The sequence below is a fragment of the Phaenicophaeus curvirostris genome, chromosome 2 (genome assembly GCF_032191515.1).
Source record: "Phaenicophaeus curvirostris isolate KB17595 chromosome 2, BPBGC_Pcur_1.0, whole genome shotgun sequence".
NCBI classification, from domain to species: Eukaryota; Metazoa; Chordata; class Aves; order Cuculiformes; family Cuculidae; genus Phaenicophaeus; species Phaenicophaeus curvirostris.
The window spans coordinates 118,711,814-118,732,873 of NC_091393.1; the positions used below are offsets into that span (position 1 = coordinate 118,711,814).

The following is a 21,060-nucleotide window of genomic DNA, read 5'->3' on the forward strand; positions in this document are numbered from 1 at the left end:
AGCTCACTAGAGCAGAACACTAGTGATTACAGTCAGTTACGCAGTACAAACCCACAGCGCTGCTGTGTCCCGGGATCACAACATACTGTGAAAAGGCGAGCAGAGAGAGCAGGTGTATGTTGATATCCCTGTCTTGTACACGAGGAGACAAGGCATTGCAGATGTTAAGCAGCTTTTGCAAAGTTAACCAGCAAGGAACTGAAAAGCAGGGCCAGGGGCAGTGGTTTTTCTAGTCTGGCCACTGAAGCATGGAAGCCCTGATGAAAAGGAGAGAGCTCGAGAAAGACATGTGTCTGCATCTAACAAATCCCCTCACTTTCTCTGTTTTACTGTTTACCCCAGAGGTCTTTGACACGTAGAAGGTTGCTCCGTTGCAGAGAGGAAAGTTGCTTTTGAAAGCGGCACTGTCTTAGGTCATTAAGGTGTCATTGTCAAAGAATCATAGAATTGTGTGGTTGGAAAAGACCATTGAAGATCATCGAGTCCAGCTGTACCTGTCCACTAGTAACTCAGATCCCTGAGCACCTTGTCTGACTGTCTTTTAAATCCCTCCAGGGATGGGGACTCAACCACCTCCCTGCGCAGCCTCTGCCAGAACCTGAGAACACTTGTGGGGAAGAAATTTTTCCTGACATCTAATCTGAACCTGCCCTGGCACAACTTGAGGCCATTTCTTCTCGTCCTGTCTCCTGTCACTTGTGAGAAGAGACCAACACCCACCTCGCTCCAACCTCCTTTCAGAGAGTTGTAGACAGCGATGAGGTCTCCCCTCAGCCTCAGTTTCTCTAGGCTAAACAGCCCCTGTTCCCTCAGCTGCCTCTTTTAAGACTTGTTCTCCAGCCCCTTCACCAGCTCCATTCCCCTTCTCTGGATGCATTCCAGCCCCTCAGTGTGATCTTGTCTTTCTTTTGTTCGTATTATCTTAATCTGTGATTGTTCTTTCACAGGAATGGCAGCGCATGAGCCACGCAGCAGCAATGAGCAAGACTGACCTTCCTACGAGTCTCTTCTGGCTCCTTCTCCACAATAGCTGCTGCCTCTGCATATTCATTTGATGGTAATGCAGGATGTCGAGATCAGCGGCAGAGTTTGGCTTGATCCCACTGTATTTTCCTTCTGCCATCTGAGACTTGGAATCACCATGACAACGGTGTGACACTTCCAGCAACGTTTCCCGCAGACCGAGGGTGGGCTGGGGGTGGGTGAGAAGGTCAATGGTTGAGTCTAACAGGATCAAAAGTTGTGCCTGCAGCAAAGTGACTGTAGAAAAGCCATTGGCACACAAAGAAGATGAAATTTCCCTTCTATTGGCTTCTCGCTGAGCAGGCACAATAACATTTTTTTCCGAGAGGCTCGCTATAAAAACTCTTTTGGTTATGGCTACTGATCCGACGTGATTGGGCGCGCAGCGGCTTTCGAACTCATGACTGGATATACGATGTTGCGGAATGGGGGAGTGGGGAACGGAGGCCAGCCGTGGGTGTTGAGATGGTCCAGTCGTATCCGGCTCACCTGGCTTAGTTTCACCCTCTTCATTATCCTCGTCTTCTTTCCCCTCATTGCCCACTACTACCTAACCACCATCGATGACGCAGACGATGCCGGCAAGCGCATCTTTGGCCCTCGGACAGGGAATGAGCTGTGTGAGGTAAAGCATGTGCAAGATCTCTGCCGTATCCGTGAGTCGGTCAGCGAGGAGCTGCTCCAGCTGGAGGCCAAGCGGCAGGAGCTCAACAGTGAGATCACCAAGCTCAACTTGAAGATCGAGGCCTGCAAGAAAAGCATTGAAAATGCCAAGCAGGACCTGCTGCAGCTAAAGAACGTCATCAGTCAGACTGAGCATTCCTACAAAGAGCTGATGGCTCAGAACCAGCCCAAGCTCTCCTTGCCCATCCGGCTGCTGCCAGACAAGGATGATGCGACCCTCCCCTTGCCAAAATCCAACCGGAACTGCAGACTACACAACTGCTTTGACTACTCGCGTTGCCCGTTGACATCTGGGTTTCCAGTCTATGTCTACAACAGTGACGATTACCCTTTTGGTAGTTCCTTAGACCCTTTAATTAAACAAGCCTTTGAGGCGACTGTCAGAACTAATGTTTATGTTACTGAAAATGCAAATATTGCTTGTGTGTATATAATTTTAGTGGGGGAGATGCAAGAGCCCATAATGCCAAAACCTACTGAACTAGAGCAACAGTTGCACTCTTTGCCATATTGGAGGGCTGATGGACATAACCATCTCATCATCAATTTGTCAAGGAAATCGGAAACTCAGAACTTCATTTACAACATCAGCACGGGGCGCGCTATGATTGCCCAGTCCACCTTTTACGATGTGCAGTATCGACCGGGATTCGATATTGTGGTGTCGCCTCTGGTCCATGCGATGTCTGAACCCAATTTCCTAGAAATCCCACCCCAGGTGCCAGTCAAGCGTAAATATCTGTTTAGTTTCCAGGGGGAGAAGATCGAGTCTCTCAGATCCAGCTTGCAAGAGGTTCGCTCTTTCGAAGAGGAAATAGAAGGGAACGCACCAGCTGACTATGACGATCGGATCATCACCACCTTGAAGGCTGTTCAGGACAGCAAGCTGGACTTTGTTTTGGTGGAGTTCACATGTAAGAACCAGCCTAAGGCGAGTCTGCCCACTGAGTGGGCTCTGTGTGGAGAAAGGGATGACAGACTAGAGCTACTGAAGCTATCTACTTTTGCACTGATAATCACCCCAGGGGACACCCATTTAGTGATCTCCGCTGGGTGTGCCATGAGACTGTTTGAGGCTCTGGAAGTTGGAGCCATCCCGGTGGTTCTTGGAGAGCAAGTCCAGCTACCCTATAACGACGTGATCCGGTGGAACGAGGCAGCCTTAATCATACCAAAGCCACGTATCACAGAAGTGCACTTTCTTCTGAGAAGCATTTCTGACAACGATCTCCTTGCCATGAGGAGGCAGGGCCGCTTCTTGTGGGAGACCTACTTCTCCACCTCTGACAACGTGTTCAGCACAGTCTTAGCTATCATAAGGACTCGAATCCAAATCCCGGCTGCTCCGATCCGAGAAGAGACAGCCGTGGAGATTCCCCACCGGTCTGGCAAAGCTGCTGGTACAGACCCCAATATGGCAGACAACGGTGACCTGGACTTGGGGCCTGTGGAAACAGAACCACCCTATGCATCTCCCAAATATCTCCGCAATTTCACCCTCACAGCAATGGACATCTACAGGAATTGGAATTCTGCTCCAGGGCCTTTCCACCTCTTCCCCTACACACCCTTTGACCCTGTTTTACCATCAGAAGCAAAATTTTTGGGGTCTGGGACTGGATTTCGACCAATTGGTGGAGGAGCAGGTGGCTCTGGGAAGGAGTTCCAGGCTGCTTTGGGTGGCAACGTCCCCCGGGAGCAGTTCACAGTAGTGATGTTGACTTACGAGAGGGAGGAAGTGTTGATGAACTCCCTAGAAAGGCTCAATGGTCTCCCGTACTTAAATAAAGTTGTGGTAGTGTGGAACTCTCCCAAGCTTCCCTCTGAGGATCTCTTGTGGCCAGACATTGGCGTCCCAATCATGGTAAGAAAGACGTAGCTACTATGATCTTGCTTTCTGGTGGGGTTTGTGCATTAAAATTGTCTGTAGCTCTTCTGTAGCATGTCAGCTTGGCTTAAGTCATCTAGGACAGCATTCATCTCATGATTATAGATGTTTCCACTTGATCTGGATTCTTTATTGGCAGAGAAAAACAGGGAGATGACTGGTGTGACTCATCTGACCCATTAGAGGTATTTGCATGATCAACAGGTTGTAGTTGAGTTTTATTCAGGTCTCTGCCCAGGGAGGTAGTTGAGTCACCATCCATGGAGGTATTTAAAAGCGTAGATGTTGTACATGGGGACATGGTCTAGTGGCAGACTTAGCAGGGCTGGATCAATGATTGGACTTGATGATCTTAAAGGTCTTTTCCAACCAAAGCCATTCTGTGATTTTCTGATTCTGCGACAAAGCGACATCTCTTCATGCCCAGCTACTTGCTTGCATATTGGATGGGACTTCAAGCAACCTAATCTGGTGGAAGGTGTCCCTGCCCATGGCAGGGGGAGTTGGAATCGGATGGGCTTTAAGGTCCCTTCCAACCCAACCCATTCTATGATTCTATTATATTGGCAGTGTTGTTTGTTAGCGGCAAATTCATAGATTCATGGAATGATTTGGGCTGGAAGGAACCTTGAAGATCATCCAGTTCCAACCAAAGGGTAAGGACGCCTTCCCCTGGATCAGATTGCTCCCTATTTATTACTGATGTATTGCATGGCTGCCTTTATTTTAGGACTTCTCTGTCATTCCAGTGTAACTTTCTCCTCTGGTCGTTGTTGATGATCAATATTAAATACAGATCTCCACATGCCCTCCTGAGGAGAGCGTGGGCATAGAGCTGCTAACAAGCAGCAACGCTGTGTTGTCTGAATTTGGTCGTGTTTAGAGGACAAATGGCAAGATAATGCCTTACAAATTAGGGAAGGGAAAAAATAAGAAGATGAGATGGTACTTAAGTATGCAAACTGCATGTGGTTTATGTGACAGGAGGCTACTGAGCTTCATAGCGCCGTGAGCTTTGTGCTTCATGCAAAGGGATTCATTGATTTAATATTTCGGTTTATTATTATTGTGATGAATAAATCCTTCTGCTCCCATTTAAAAGCCCTTATGGTCCAGGGACAATGAGGGGAGAAAATTACTCAGATAATTGTAAACTAATCGTTCACGTTAGTCCAGCTGAATGCCTGAATTCTGCAAAATCTTCTCATTGTGGCTGCTGAAAACCTGTGTGCCCCTCCTGAGCTGAGGAGAGGGGATTGTTCTCCTTGGAGCTGCTGATGGGTGTTACTTGGGAAAGAAAAATAGAGTTTTGTTGATGGAAGTTAATGGCTTTTTTTTGCTTTGCTCTCATCTGTTGTGTTGGAGGCCCACTGGCCTTGGGGGACCTTTGACACGTACACGTGCCTGTTGCCTTTGAGCCACTCGTGGGGGTTTGTGTGCCACGGGGGATGCTCAGTACCACTCTGTTCAAGAGAAGGAAATGTCTTCTGTCTTTTTTGGGATGCTGGCAGGTAACATTGTTCTCATGACCAAGTGCTGGGGAATGGCTGGAGCACAACAAGCTTCTGCAGGGTCTTTCCAAAGGAATCCTAATCTTCTGATAATAGGTGTGCTTTCTTCCCATTTTTCTAACTCCCATTTTTAAAGAGCCCGAATCCCCTGGGTTCTCCCATAGGAGGCTCAACTGCCTCCTATCCCATCATGTGCTTGTTGCCAGGTCCATATCCAGGACTCCAGAGCTGCACACAGGGCTCCAAGTGAAGTCTCAGTGGAGCAGAGGGGCAGAATCTCCTCCCTGGCCCTGTTGGTCCCACTGCTTTGGATGCAGCCCAGGGTAAGGTTGGCTTTCTGAGCTGCCAGCGCACATTGCCTGCTCGTGTTGAGCATTTAAATCCTGTTGGGAGTCTGTAGTATTCGTCTTTATGGATGGTTTAGTGTGGTAGCAATATGAAAATTTACCCAAGCTTCAGCAGAGAGCAACAGGTCCTAAGATCTGCTATGGATGAGAAGCTCAAGATGAGCCAGCAATGTGCATTCACAGTTGAGAAAGCCAACTGTGTCCTGGGCTGCGTTGAAAACAGTGAGACCAGCAGGGCAAAGGAGGGGATTCTCCCTCTCTGCTCTGCTCTGGTGAGACCCCACGTGGAGCTCCGTGTTCAGCTCTGGAGTCCTCAGCACAGGAAGGACATGGATCTGTTGAAATGAGTCTGGAGGATGCCATGGAGATGATCCAAGCACTGGAGCACCTTCCATAGGACGACAGGCTGAGAGAGCTGTGCTTGTCTATGCCAACACATTTATATCTAGACCAGATGAATACACTGCTGCTAGAAGCTCTCCTGTTTTCATCTCCTAAGAAATTACAGCCTGAACTTCCTACTCGTTTTCTCCCTTGGACATTACAACTCCTTTTCCTTGTCCTGCACTGACTGAGCTGTGGCTGTAAAAGCCCAGCAGCCGTTTGCTTTCTCCCCTTCCTCCAGGGTGTGTGTGTGCCTGCAAACATTTCTGAGCCGTTTAGCTGGGTTCCCTGCCAGTGCCAGCTCCCGTGGCTTTTGGCAGTGACTAATCCTTTCTTTCAGCTTCGTTACAGCACAAGTAGCTGGCTTTGATCTCTGCAGCCACTTCCAGCGGCACAACATCTTTTTCGGCTGGCTTGGTGGCCAGCTGGGAAGCCTCATTCAGTTTAGCTGCTTGTTTTAAAAGGAATAATCTTTGGGAATTGTCTAATCCGGAAGGATTGCTGCCATCTGCAGACCCGTTTAGCTGGCCACTGTGTCCCTTGAAATGGTGCTTGTTAATCTGGAGCAGATTGGATGGGGCCAGTTTGGATGGAGTTTTGATCAGCCTAATCCAGGGGGAGGTGTCCCTGCCCATGGCAGGAGATTGGAACTGAATAGGCTTTAAAGTCCCTTCCAACCTAAACCATTCCGTGATTCCATTATATGCATTTTAAAGAGCACAAGGAGGTCCCTAGGTGAGGTTTCTGTCTAAGAGAAGGAGGAACAGAAGCTGGACAGACTGTAACCTCATTGTGTAGAGTGCCATGGTGGCAGCATGAGATTTGCTGCTTGTTCTTTAACATTGTGTTTGGTTTTCCTGTAAGAGCAAAGCCAACCTTGCAAATTAAGAGCTTGCACTGTCACTTGGGCTAATCCGGAGCAGTGTGCGTGAGCCAAGATGAGGTCCTTGAGAGGACTGTGAGTTAAACAGGAGAATAAAACTCCATGCTCATCACACCAGTTTCAGCTGATCCTTTTTTCTCCTGGGAGCTTTGTGTAAGTGTTTGCTTGGTCCAGACTCAGATGGATGCTTAAGTACATACTCGACCCCTCCTTGGTGATGTAGCCTGGGCTTTGCTGGACCAGCTCATCTGCTGAAGCTCCTCAGTGAGTCAGAGCTTCACACTGAGCATGTACTGCTTTTCCCTTCCTCTTGTATGTGAAATAAGGAGGAACCCAACTTTACTTTCAGGTCCTGGGTTGCATAAGGGAACGGGAGCTACAGGTTTACTTCCAGCAGGAACAGTTCAGGCTATGCTTTCCATCACAAAATCACCATGTTTCTGAGCACTAAGTCACTTTACACAAGAGGTTTGCACGTTGAGTGGGTTAAACAGGTCCCGTCTGATGCTCCAGCTTTACTGGCAGTGGGTCGTAGTGTCATGGAGTGGTTTGGGGTGGAAAGGACCTTAAAGCCTATCCAGTTCCAACCCCCATGCCCTGGCCACGGACACCTTCCACTAGGTCAGGTTGCTCAAAGCCTCGTATCACAGGTTTAGGAGTTAATTGTCTCTATGAGAGTGATATTTTAAGGTGATGTTGCCCGAAAATGCTGCTGCCGGGTACGCAGCACCACCTGCTGCCTGCCGAGCTTGCACTGCTGAGGACATGGATCGGTTCCCAAATCCCTGCTAGTTTTGCTTTCTTGATACATATTTTTACCATTGTGTAGCAGAAGAGGAAGGAGCAAATGTGCTGCTTAGTTCAGCTACGATGCTAAAACGTAGGTGCTTGTGACTGCCAGGCCTGAGCAAAGGTGCGGTGATGCGTGAATGTACGCTGATAAGGTAACAAGCAGCGCCGGCTTCTTAGAGATTTGTGTTCTGAATATTAACTCTGAAACTGGTTTGTAACAGCTTTTCCGTAGACAAAATGTTCCTGTAGCCTCAGCTCGCCAGGTTCCCTTGGCTGAGGGTGCAGCTCCTGGGCCTGATGACCAGAAGGATGGCCTTACTCTGGGGCACCAGAAAGGAAAAACATGGGAAGGAAGCATCCTTGTACCCTACAGAGAACATAATCAGATGGCTTTCTCACCCATGAAAGCTTGGAGATGTCATGAGTGCCAACACCCTGCGCTGAAGCCTTTAACCACCAACACGAAAGCTGTCCGTGTGTCTTTAAAATGCTCCCAGCTCTGGAGCAGCCTCTGGCACAGCAGCAGGGGACACAAGTGGCACAATAGGACTTGGCACTGTGGTCAGTGCAGCAGCAAGACATCACATTGGTTTTCCAGGGCTGGATTCCTGCTGCTTTAAGGGCTTGCATGGTGGCACTCATGTTCCTTTTTAAGCAACAACAGGCTATTCAATGTCCCTGGAACAACCATGGGCTGGAACTGAACATGTCGATGTTTTTCTCTACTCTTTTCCTTCTGTTTTCACCTTCTTTTCATATTATGTGACTTTATTGTTGCAGATTTTACTTGGTTCATATGGCATCGTGTGGTGACATCCACTACATGCTAAGCCCTTCTTCTAATAAAGTCCCAGGGCCCAGGTATCAGCATTTCCTTTCTTCTCACGCTTTTAACTGGTTTTGCTGTGCAAAATGATTTGATTGTGCATTCTGTTCAGGCTGCTTTATTTGTGAAGCGAAGACAGTCTTGTCTCCCAGAGCAGTTATAACTTGATCTGGTGCCACAAGAGCTGGATGGGCCCCAAGGTGCAGGAGAGAAGGAGCGAGCTGTAAGCACTGAGATAGTGGATTTGGCTTTGGCTTGTGGGTATTAAATAGATAGGACAAAAGAAAATCTGTGTTGTTAAAGTTTGCTGTAACAGGGAGGACCTTGCAGGGCACTGGGACATCACAAGGAGACAACTGTGAAGGAGATGAGAAGGTGATAAAGAGGGAAGTAACTCTTGGATGCAGGGTTAGAGAAAGAGATGAGGAACAAGAGAGAGTTTTTAATCACCCTGCTTGTTCTTAACCTGTCTGGTGTTGCTCACAGATGCCTCCCCAAGCTCTGTGGGATCGATCAGCAAAGATATTGCAGCTCTCAAATAGAAGATAGTGACTTATTCCCAAGTTTACCAGTGGGCTGACAATGGTGCAGCACAGCAGCTGCAATATTATTCACCTCCTGGACAGTCTCTTTCCCCTTCTCCCCCCCGATTCCTGCCGGTATCCAGTGAGGAAGCAGATGCTGCTCTCCCTTATCGAACTGATGGATGCTTCCTCTTCACTTTGCTCAAAATCAAACTTTGCGGTTAGCGATAAGGCACGACGGATCTCTCTGCTGTGCAGCGCATACGGAGCGTTCCCCTCTCCAAAAAAGCAGTGCCTGGCTCCTTCCTGTGCTTATGGAGGAGATTCATCTCCTGTGAGAAGCAATCAATAAGCACAAAGATGATGGACTAGCTGGATTCAGAACCAAGGGCTGCAGTTTGTTTTCCCGTTGTCTTGATTGCTGTGTCTCTGGATTTGGTCCTGCTTCGCTACGAGTACTCAAAAAGAGTGGAGAGGTTTTTTTCCTTTGTTACGACTGAGTGGGGATGCTCCTTGAAAGACCATAAAACATAAGAAGGATATGGAACTGTTGGAATGGGTCCAGAGGAGGCCACAAAGATGATCCGAGGGCTGGAGCACCTCTGCTGTAAGGACAGGCTGAGAGAGTTGAGGTTGTTCAGCCTGGAGAGGAGAAGGCTCTGGGGAAAACTTATAGTGACCTTTCCAGTACCTGAAGGAGCTCCAGGAAAGCTGGGAAGGGACTTTTTACAGGGGCCTGTAGTGACAGGACAAGGAGGAATGAATTTAAATCGGAAGGAGGAAGATTTAGATTGGATATCAGGGAGATGTTCTTCACGATGAGGTTGACAAGGCACTGGTCCAGGTTGCCCAGAGAAATGGTAGATTCCCCATCCCTGGAGGTGTTCAAGGCGAGTTTGGATGGGGCTTGGAGCAGCCTGGTCTGCTGGGAGGTGTCTCTGCCCATGGCAGGGGATGGAACTGGATGGGCTTTAAGGTCCCTTCCAACCCAAACCATGCCATGATTATATGATAAAAGATTTATAGAGTAAAAGCAGTGGTTTTAAGTCACTTCCATCCATTTAAAGCCTTGAGTTCAATAAGGAAAATCTGTATTACCTGTGAAGGAAGGTGAGGAATATTTCCCTTGTCCTTAAAGTGGCACAAAGACCAGAAACAATGAGCTGAGGGCATCTTGCTGATGAGCCAGAGGGAAACTGAGGAACAGAGAACAAAAAGCTGTCCATCTCCTTGTAAGCTCACAGGCATGTCGTAGGAAGCTGGTTTCCCAGATTTACCAGCAGCAGAAAGGTGGGAAATCAAGTGAAGGTGTTCTTCAGTTTCCCAGCTAACACTGTCAGCTAAACGTGGTTTAACAAAGTCTTCAGCTTTCTGAAAGCTTATCTGAATTGTACTCCGAGGTTTTGGGGGTTCATGTAGGGAAGGGAAATGCGGTTTGTTCTCTATATTGAACATTATCATAGAATGATTTGGGTCAGAAGGGACCTCAAAGCCCATCTAGTTCCAACTCCTCTGCCATGGGCAGGGACACCTCCCACTGGAGCAGGTTGCTCAAAACCTCATCCAACCTGGTCTTGAACACCTCCAGGGATGGGGCAGCCACCACTTCTCTGGGCAACCTGGGCCAAGGTTATGTGTTTGGTGGAAATGCCTTTTCCCATTTATTTGACCGCATTCAGGCTGTTATCCTGACCCTATTCTCTGCTATTTGAGCTGATGGAAATTGCTTTTCTCCATGAGCTGTGCTCATGAAACAAGAGATAGGATCCTGATTAGGGAATCATGGTACTGGTTTGCTCATTCTTTTCATCTAACAATACAAAACAGCTCTCATCTCAAGATAACGGATTGAGGACAGTCATAGTGGCAAAAAGCTGTCTTCATTTCAGAAGACTTGCCCAGAGGGATCTCAGACTTCTCATCTTGGAGGTCTGTAGAGAGCTTCCAGTCTGGAATAAACCTGGAAGCCCAAAGTGGATTTATGTGCTTGAGTGCTCTTTATGGTTGCTGCTCCCAGCCACGTAAGCATTAATAAATCCTCTGCCCTCTTCCCATCAGAAAAATAACCTGCCTGTAAACTCAATGCCTTCTTGTCTCTGCTTCCATATCGAGTTTATATACCAGCTGCTCAGTGAGTTGATAGTCTGACCCCAATTCACTCCTCCGTTATTTGGGATATAATGGGGTTTTTTTGATGCCTTCAGCCCCCAGATATGAGCCTGCGCTACGGCTCTTCTAGGATGGGACACAGCAGCTTTTAAATGCTGAATAGTCACTGAGCACCATTGGGTGTGATGTATTCCAAACCATGAGACATCCCAACTTTAACAAACTTAATTAGGAAGGAATTCTTCACATTGAGACTGGGGAGGCTCTGGCACAGGTTGCCTAAGGAAGTCCTGGATTCCCCATCCCTTGAGGTGTTGAAGGCCAGGTTGGATGGGGCTTTGAGCAACCTGATCCAGCGGGAGGTGTCCCTGCCCATGGAGGGGTTGGAACTGGCAGGGCTTTACGGGCTCCTCCAACCCAAACCATTCTGTGATTCTAAAATAACTGCCCCTGCTCTGCCAAACATTTAGTTTCACTGCTGTGGTGGAGATCCTGTGTGACAAATACCAAGTAGGAAGAGAAGGAACCTGCTGAAGAAGCACAACAATACTGAGGGTCTGCGCTGGTGAAAGGCTCTGTTAATTAATTCTGTTAACTGAAGCAGCTGGGCTGTCAGCCAAAGAGCAAAGTATGGGAAGATAAGCTCTGCCTCACCTAGCAAACAGAATTCCAATACTCCCCTGGGACCACATCCCTTGGGTTTCCAGCACTTTCTTCTTCCCCTGGAGATGCTCTGTGTTGTGCACTTCTCTATCTCCAAGACGGATGTTGCTGCGATTCCATCACATTAATGCTGATGACCTGGTATTGCACGGCAGCTGATGGCTTGGCAGGAAGAGGATCCCTCAAGGGTGCTTCTGAACCATCAGGCTGACTTTTACATGCTCTCTGTCTCACAGATGAGATGTGACAGCCCCTCTCAGATCCATCCCGCAGCCCTCAGTCCGTTTGCTAGCAGACTTCTCAGAAGGGACCAGGGGACCAGCAATCTGTCTTTTCCAATGAAATTAGAAGTGCACGAATTAACTAGTGGAGTCCTAAGAGGGAAGGGCTGAGAGAGAGCTGGGCTTCAGTACTTTTAGAAGTTTTTAGAGTTTGCTTGTTATCCTAAGGTCAGGGAGTTGCAGTTTGTGCATTTTCTTCAGCTCTTATATGACTCTTCCAAGGATAACAGCGTACTGAGACTGTACCTAAGAGGTGCTAAGGGGCATGGTTTAGTGTTTGATAGGAATGGTTGGACTCAATGATCTGGTGGGTCTCTTCTAACCTGGTTATTCTATGATTCTGTGATTCTACCTGGCCTGAAACTGTGTGTTACAGAATCACACAATGGTTTGGGTCGGAAGGAACCAGTGCTACCTATCCTTTCCTGTTTTCCAGGGCAGTTGTTATGTTGGTAGATGTTTGCTAACAACTCAAAGACCTTTGGATGGAAATAAAACAGTTCAAGGATTTGCCATGGTCAGTCCTATACAATAGGAATATTGCCCTTTCAGATTCTAAGCCATGACAAGCGACGCATTTCACCCAGTGCCTGGGAGCGCAGCATCAATTAAGTGGTGAAACAGCGGGTGGATGCATAAGGCTGAGCCCTCTCAGGGCTGGAGAAGCACTGCAACTTGAAAGAGCATTGATGAAGAACCGTGACACCTGTTGGAACATCACATCTTTGGATACTGCCTATTTCATTGCAAAAACACAAACACAAACCCCACTAAACCCAGACTTGGGGTTATCAGTATCAAAACTCTAAGTGTGAGATCTCCCTTTCTTGAACGACTTCTGTTTCACAGCATCTTCTAACTCTGCCTTGTGATCCCAAACTTCCTAATGGGAGTTGGGTTGTGAGGTTTTCTATCCTCTCTCACCCAGTTTTTCCCTGCGAGCTTTCACGTAAAGCCCAGAGCTGAGTGTCAGAAAGTTGAGGAGGGTGTGAGGTGAAGCAATGGGAGATGAGGTATTTGAATGCCTCAGCAGCAAGGGACAGCGTGTGATCCCAGGGATGTTCTTTGGAGCCGAATAATTACAAGTAATAGCCAAATAAATCTAATTGGACAGCAAACTCAACGTGCGTCTTTAATTGTGCAGCCACGAACAGCAACGCACAGAGAGAATAAAGACAAGTGAGTGTCTAGATGCCTTTAATGTTAAAATAAGCACCCTTCTCCTTCAGTCTTTCCAGACAGATGCGACAGCTGCTCTTATATGAAAAGGAATAAATAATCAGTTTTATTTGTGTTGCAAGCTGTTTTTTCATCTCGGAGATGAGGAACCCACTGATAGCAGGCGAGTTGTTTAAAGAGAGCCCGAGTGTTTGCAATATACGTCCACGGACACAGTATCAGTTTAAAACAAAAGGGTATCCACTCGTATCTTTCTATGTGGTTTTGTTCTCAGCAGGGCATGATTTATTCTTGGGCTTATGTTGCGTTACCTAATTATATGTATTTTAAAAACACATCTGTTCTACCAGTTTCTATGCAGTATGTGCTGCCCTGGATGGCTTTGCAGTTAAGTGCCTTTCCAGTGAAACTCTTTCCATACATCTGGAGACGAGTCTTAAAACAGTCTATAAATACTTTTCATTCCAATGTTGAAAACACCTTAAATTGAAGGTAGCAAAGCAGGGGAGTCTGGAGGTGCCAGGAATAAAGGAGAGGGGCTGCAGGTGGTTCAGGGTGAGGAGGAGGCACTGGGGAAGGAGCAGAATAGAATCATAGAATCATAGAATAACCAGGTTGGAAGAGACCCACCGGATCATCGAGTCCAACCATTCCTATCAACCACTAAACCATGTCCCTCAGCACCTCATCCACCCGTGCCTTAAACACCTCCAGGGAAGGTGACTCAACCACCTCCCTGGGCAGCCTGTTCCAGTGCCCAATGACCCTTTCTGTAAAGAATTTTTTCGTAATGTTCAGCCTAAACCTCCCCTGGTGGAGCTTGAGGCCATTCCCTCTTGTCCTGTCCCCTGTCACTTGGGAGAAGAGCCCAGCTCCCTCCTCTCCACAACCTCCTTTCAGGTAGTTGTAGAGAGCAATGAGGTCTCCCCTCAGCCTCCTCTTCTCCAGGCTAAACACCCCCAGCTCTCTCAGCCGCTCCTCATAAGGCCTGTTCTCCAGCCCCCTGGAGATAATAATTAATATGCGTGAGAGGGGATAAAAGTAACTTTCCAATCCATCTTTAGAATCATAGAATCATTAAGATTGGGAAGGACCTCTAAGCTCATCCAGTCCAACTGTCAGCTCAACACCACCGTGCCTGCTAAACCATGTCCCCAAGTGCCACATCTACACATCTTTTGAACCCCTCCAGGGATGGGGACTCCACCACTGCCCTGGGCAGCCTCTGCCAGGGCTTCACCACTCTTTCAGGAAATAAATGTTTCCTGATATCCAATCTAAACCTCCCCTGGTGCAACTTGAGGCCATTTCCTCCTGCCCTATCGCTTGTTACTTGAGAGAAGAGACCAACACCCTCCTCACTACAATCTACTTTCAAAAAGATTAAAGGGAAAATAAGAAAATGAAAAATTGTCAGGGGAAGCTACTGTGAAAACCAGGGACATTTCATCAGGCAAGAGCTGACCAAAGGAACATCCCACTAGGAGTGTTTTGGAAGAGCTGGTTTTGGGTGGATGTTCAGATAAATGACTGACTGCTTTTGTGCCAGTGCCATCAAATCAGCAAGAGAGCAGATCATAGAATCATAGAATAGTTTGGGCTGGAAGGCACATTAAAGCCCATCCAGTTCCGACCCGCTGCCATGGGCAGGGACACCTCCCGCTGGATCAGGTTGCTCCAAGCCCCATCCAACCAGGCCTTGAACACCTCCAGGGATGGGGCAGCCACCACTTCTCTGGACAACCTGGGTCAGGGCCTCCCCACCCTCACAGGAAAACATTTCTTCCTGAGATCTCATCTAAATCTTCCCATCTGCAGCTGAGCAACATTCTCCCTGATAAGGAGCCCTCCCTGATCCAGAGCCCCTCCCCAGCTTTCTTAGAGCTCCTGTGAGTGCTGGGAGGCTGCTCTAAGGTCTCCTTGTAGCCTTCCTTCTCCAGGCTGAACAAGCCCAACTCTCTCAGCCTGTCCTTGTACGGGAGGTGCTCCATCCAGCCTTGCAGATGCCAGGGAGTATGTATGAGGTAGGTGAGAACTGAGATGGAAGAGGTCTGAGAACGAGCAATGGTGGAGAAAAGCTGTCTCCTTTCTCCTGTCTGCTCTTCTCGTTGCTTGGCTGCAGCTGATGCTGGTGCGGCACAGACCGGAGCCAAGCTCTACATGGCCTGGGCCTCATACAGACTAGATGGAGCAGATCAGGAATCCAGCTGGGGACTGCAAGGCTGTTCCACGAGGAGAGACCAGTCAGGAGAGGAGCACATCCCTCACAGCTGCACCTTTGCCTGCAGGTGGTTCCAAGCAACTTGGATCTCTCTCCAGGATTGCTTTGGCCAGGGTGATGGGGTTTGTTCAGGAGCTGTGATCTCATCCAACTCCATTTATGGATATCTTCTGGATTTGAGTGTGTTAACCATAGGTTAATGGCAAAAGATCATTGTCTTAATAGAGAGAGAGGTTTTAAAAGATCTGCTTTCTGCAACTATGATTTTGCCTTTGCATCCCAAATTTTTTAAACATTAATTATCATAAACGCTGACAATCAAAAGAATATTCATTTCTTTACAAAATACCAGTCTGCTAAGATCTGCGGTGCTGACGATGCTTCTGGAAGGAGCTTTAACATCATGTTTATGTGTGTCTCAACGTGCAGGGCTGCAATTCCTCTTGGATTTGCAGCTCTTCGGGAAATGCCAGCAACGCCCCTTAGTCCCCTGTTGTGCTGGACTCGTTTCCTCAAGTTTTCAGGTCTGGGCTGGGAATGAGTGTGTGATTGTCGGGAAGACATCCAACATCTCGAGGGCTTGGTTAAGATAGAAAAGCTGTGATAGCCTCCCAGCTTCTGCCTGCTGCCTGCCTGCACAGCACCGGCAGCCTGACTGAGTGCCAGGAGGAGCATCGTGTTCTGTCAGGTGAGGCTGGACTATTGGCTGAGCTCAAGGCCTGGATCTGTGCTTCTCTGTGTGGCTTTGGAAAGCAGGGTGCTGGCTATTAGGAACTGGATGGATTTCTGTCCTTTGAAAATCATAGAATCATAGAATGGTTTGGGTTTTAGGGACCCCAAATGAGTTTAAAGCTCATCCAGTTCCAAGCCCCTGACATGGGCAGGGACACCTCCTACTGGATCACGTTGCTCCAAGCCCCTGACATGGGCAGGGACACCTCCTACTGGATCACGTTGCTCCAAGCCCCATCCAACCTGGTCTTGAACACCTCCAGGGATGGAGCAGCCACCACTTCTCTGGACAACCTGGGCCAGGGCCTCCCCAACCTCACTGGATCTTCCCAAGATCTCATCTAAACAGGAATGATAACACAAAACACGAGAGAAATTGGGATCAAAGATGTCTTTAAAAGAGAGACCCTCAGATGTGTAGGGGGTGCTGGGGATATTTACAGGGTGCTGTAAAACATTCTATGATTCCGTGATGTGTGATGTGGGTGGGATGAAGATCATCGGTTCCCAGATGTGCAAATCTCATCTTCCTTGTTTGGTGGAGATGACAATGGTGGCACCTCTGGAGCCAAGGCCAAGTGGTCACCCACGGTCTGGGAGATGCAGAGAGGCTATGAACTCCTACCTGTTCCTCCATGTGCAGCAGGACAGCATGGTCCTTGGGAGCTTTGTCCCCAGGGAGGTCCTGTGCAAATCCCAGCCCTGATGCTGGTGCTGTCCCCATCAGACTACGCTGAGTTTTGCAGAGGACTTTGCTCTGGTCCAGCAGATCAGACCTTGGGACCAAAAAGGACAAAACTCTGGAGCCTCTGGCTAGAGTGCTCCCCTGCAGCACAGGAGACTTGCTTCACTAAATCTTATTCATAAACTGTTCGGAGTTGCCAAGAAAAGGGATTGACAGGGTTGTAAATCTGCATCCTCCCAGGAGGACTGCGCTGGCAGGATCTCCTGGCTTTTTTCTTCCAAGTATAGATGGAGGTCAACTCTTCGTGTGGAAGCAGCCGATGCGTTTGGCTTCCGCATCTTCAGTGCTGTAATTCTCACCTGAATGGTGAAAGGGACCACATGGTGTCTCCATCCCTGCTCTGACTATAGTGCTACTTTTCTTTATCCTGTTTGGGCTGAATTGGTGCATATTTGGGAATGATGGAAACAAATCCTTTACCTGAGACATTGTTCTTTGTCCCCCAGGATTATCCAGCTCTCCAAATGCTTTCTTTGGGCTTTTCTCTCTTAAAAACTTGACACAAGAAATGAGGTTCCTGGTTTCTTGCAGAGTTTGCTCTTTGCCCAGAAATCAATCCAGCTCCATTAAGTTGACCGATCAAAATTTCTCCAAGGGCATAGACATCCTTCATGTTTTCACCCTCCAATTATATGTGACACTTAGTTTAAACTGTAAGCATAAAGCCTCACTAGCACAGGAATTGCTGGAAGATACTGATTTTACTGCATTGTTGTGTTTATGTATAAAAACGTTTGATAAAGTATTGGTTCAGGGCATTATTGCTGGGCAGACCTGAGATTTATACTCTGATTTAGTTCTCTCTAACATCTTCAAGATCGATTGGCCAGCATAGCTATGAAAAAACACCATGGGGAAAATGGGCTTGCGTGGAGTTGTGGGACGTTGTGCTCCTTGAGACAACCCCTGCCTTGTGTTGTGGAACAGAATGACCTTGAATTGCTTCAGGACTGGGTTGGATGGGACTACCGAGGGTGATGAGGCAGTGGCACAGGTTGCCCAGAGCTGTGGTGGCTGCCCCATCCCTGGAGGTGTTGAAGGCCAGGTTGGATGGGGCTTGGAGCAACCTGATGCAGTGGGAGGTGTCCCTGCCCATGGCAGGGAGGTTGGAACTGGTTGGGCTTTGAGGTGCCATCCAACCCATGATTCTTTGATTCTGTGAAATCCAAAGTGCTACCTTCTTCCCAGCACATCAGTGAGGCAGAGAGGGATTTCTGTGCTCAGGTTTGTGGTTCTTGCTCGGTTTTTTTTGTCCTTTATCCACCCCACCATCTTCAACTGAGGTGCTGAGGGGCATGGTTTAGTGTTTGATAGGAATGGTTGGACTCGATGATACGTTGGGTCCTTTCCAGCCTACTGATTCATAGAACCATAGAATCACCAGGTTGGAGGCCAGAGGCTGACAGTTTCTCAAGCAGAATGCTGTGAGAAACTGTGTCAAAGGCTTTACTGAAGTCCAAGAAGATACATCCACAGCCTTTCCCTCATCCAGCAGCCGAGTCACTTTGTCTTAGAAGGCGATCAGGTTAGTTTGGCAAGACCTGCCTTTTGTGAACCCATGTTGACTGGGCCTGATCACCCGGTTCTCTTGCATGTGCTTCATGATAGCACTCAAGATCACCTGCTCCATGACTTTCCCTGGCACTGAGGTCAGACTGACAGGCCTGTAGTTTCCTGGGTTCTCCCTGCGACCCTTCTTGTAGATGGGCACAACATCAGCCTCCAGTCCAGTGGAACTTCTCCAGTCTTCCAGGACTGTTGGATTCTATGATTCTATGAACTGGCCAGGCAGGACCTGGAGAGCATGTTATCAATTTACTATGGACTCAGTCCAACTTCCTGACCTTAATAAGAGACCTACAGATTTCAAAGAGACCGGGCTTTCTGAGGAGGCACCATCAGAACAGCAGGGACACAGTGGGGCACACGCTCTTTAGCAGGAGGGCTAAATTCTGCATCGGTGCTGGGTTTAATAACTTTGCAAGCTTCCTAGTATGTGGGATCTGCAAGAGCGGGTAAAAATGGGCATTCAGGAGTTGTTGGTGGTCACAAAACTTCATTGAGAGAAACGGCGCTGCTGAAGGGCTGAAACCCTTCAAGCTGGGGAGAACGATGACCAGTTCCCAGCTGGTCCAGGCTGGAATTTGCTGGTGGGGCCCTTCCCTGTGTCAGAAAACATGAAAGCTACTCTGGGGTGGGTTTTGCAATCGCTGCCAGTCCTGAAGTTTTCATGAAGCAATCAAGAGCTGGAGCGTGGGATGTGCTGACCGGGAAAGGAGCCGGCCACATGTGGGAGGCAGAACATTTCCTAAGGCATTTAACCACCCCCTTAATAAAATCTGGCCCTGTAAATAGCACAATGCACTGGGTGGTTGATTAGAAAAGGGCTGAAATAGGGGCTAATGGCTTTTAATTAAGAGGTGAAGTGCTTGCATCCCACTAGAGGCATTCAGGAGCCCCAACCAACATCTGCTTTGCTGCCCTGAGCAATGTTCTTGGTTTTGCTGTCACGTTGGTTTGCCAAAGTGCTCTTCTATTCCAGAAAGCATCTCATAGTGTGGCACAGCTGTCCCATCTAGAACCATGTCCTCTCGCAAGCCTGGATCTCCTGGTGCTGCTGCAGGAGCCTTGGGTTTGCTAATGCCACTTACAGGTACAGCCGTGGCAAGGCAGGAGAAGATTGATGGTTGGGCTGGATGATCTTAGAAGTCTTTTCCAACCTTAATGGTTCTGAGATTTAAATTCTCCTTGTTGTCAGTCTGGGGCCTGCTCTTGGCTCCTCTCCTTTCCTGATTGATGCATCCAGAGGATGCCCACAGCCTGTTGGGTTTGGTGATGCTTCTGTGGAGGTGATGTTCTCGAAGCCTGTGTTGACCTCCTTATGTTCAGATCTTCCTTGGTCTCCAGTGCCAGTGCCTTAGGGTCATGCTGTTCCAAACCTCCTCCTTTTTTTTTATTCATGTCTTTCCAGCTTCCACACTGAATCGCTGCATGCAGTTTGTCTCTCCTGCTTCCCTCCTCATCACCCATTCCCACGGTGATCCCTGCAACCTCTATTTTCCAGCAATTCCCAGATAGAGAAGTTATCCCTGAGAGCATCTGCTGCCTCATGCTAACTCTGTCAGCAAACGCAGACGCCGTGCTGGTTTTTGCCATGCTTCTCCACCTTGGGAGGGAGATAGGGAAGAAATTCCTGCACGGGCGTTGTCTGTCCCTGCTTTTGCCTTCTGCTTCAGGCACTAATTGTGTCGAAGCCCTCCTGGGGTGGGGGTGCTGCTGGCTCCGCTCCTCGTACCTCAGAGCTGCCTAATTTGTTCACCTCCCTGCAGTAAGTTATTGGTGCTTTTTTGATGAATCTTCAATGAAATATTTTTCTGCGTTCTTGTCGAATGTTCCATCCCCGCCAGCAGCTCTTGACGGATGAAAGCACCATCCCTGGTTTTACATGGGAATTTAATCGGACCAGCTGTCCCACAGATCCCCTGTACAAAAATTTTCCTCTGGTAATGGTTTCAGTGTGGGGGGTTTTATGTGATCAAGTATAATCTTATTTAATGGGATTTTATTGCCACGCCTTATTCTTTTCACTGGGCTGGACTTTGATTTTTAAATTAAGAGAGATGGTTCAGAGGAGAAACAGCAGGAGGGATTGAATGGGATGGGAAGCGTGGGATGAACGGTGTGACTGTAGATCAGGGCAGGCGAAAAGTGCAAGAGTGAGGAAGAGAGAGGGTCCAGCATGGAAGGTGCAGGCAAGAAGAGGGAGAAATTCTGTGTGAAGCCCTTACCCTGCGCAACGCTCCAGGCTTGGGAAAGCGTGGCTGGAAAGCTGCCTGGCAGAGAAGGACCTGGGTGGTGGTTGACAGCGGCTGAACATGAGCCGGCAGTGGCCCAGGTGGCCAAGAAGGCCAACAGCATCCTGGCCTTTATCAGACAGCGCGGCCAGCAGGAGCAGGGGAGTGATTCTTCCCCTGTACTTGGTGTTGGTGAGGCTCCATCTCGAATCCTGGGTTCAGTTTTGGGCCCCTCACTCCAAGAAAGACACTGAGGTGCTGGAGTGCGTCTGGAGAAGGGCAACGGAGCTGGTGAAGGAGCTGGAAAGCAGGTTTTATGAGGAGGACCTGATGGAACTGGAGTTGTTTAGTGGAGAAAAGGAGGCTGAAGGGGGACCTCACCACCATCCACAGCTACCTGAATGGAGGCCATAGCATAGTGGGTGCTGGTTTCTTCTCTGAAGTGACAGGCAATAGGATGAGAGGAAATGGCCT

General features: G+C 48.4%; 1 protein-coding gene across 5 annotated transcripts in view; it reads left to right on the forward strand.

Moving 5' to 3' along the window:
* EXTL3 (exostosin like glycosyltransferase 3) overlaps positions 1-21,060 on the forward strand; it is a 130,864-nt gene that overhangs the window by 102,460 nt on the left and 7,344 nt on the right. For all 5 annotated transcript variants that reach the window (XM_069850633.1, XM_069850636.1, XM_069850635.1 and 2 more), the window contains one exon: positions 948-3,571. In XM_069850633.1, coding sequence (XP_069706734.1) covers positions 1,424-3,571 — 2,148 coding nt within the window. In that variant the 5' untranslated portion in view covers positions 948-1,423. The remainder of the gene's footprint in view (positions 1-947; positions 3,572-21,060) is intronic.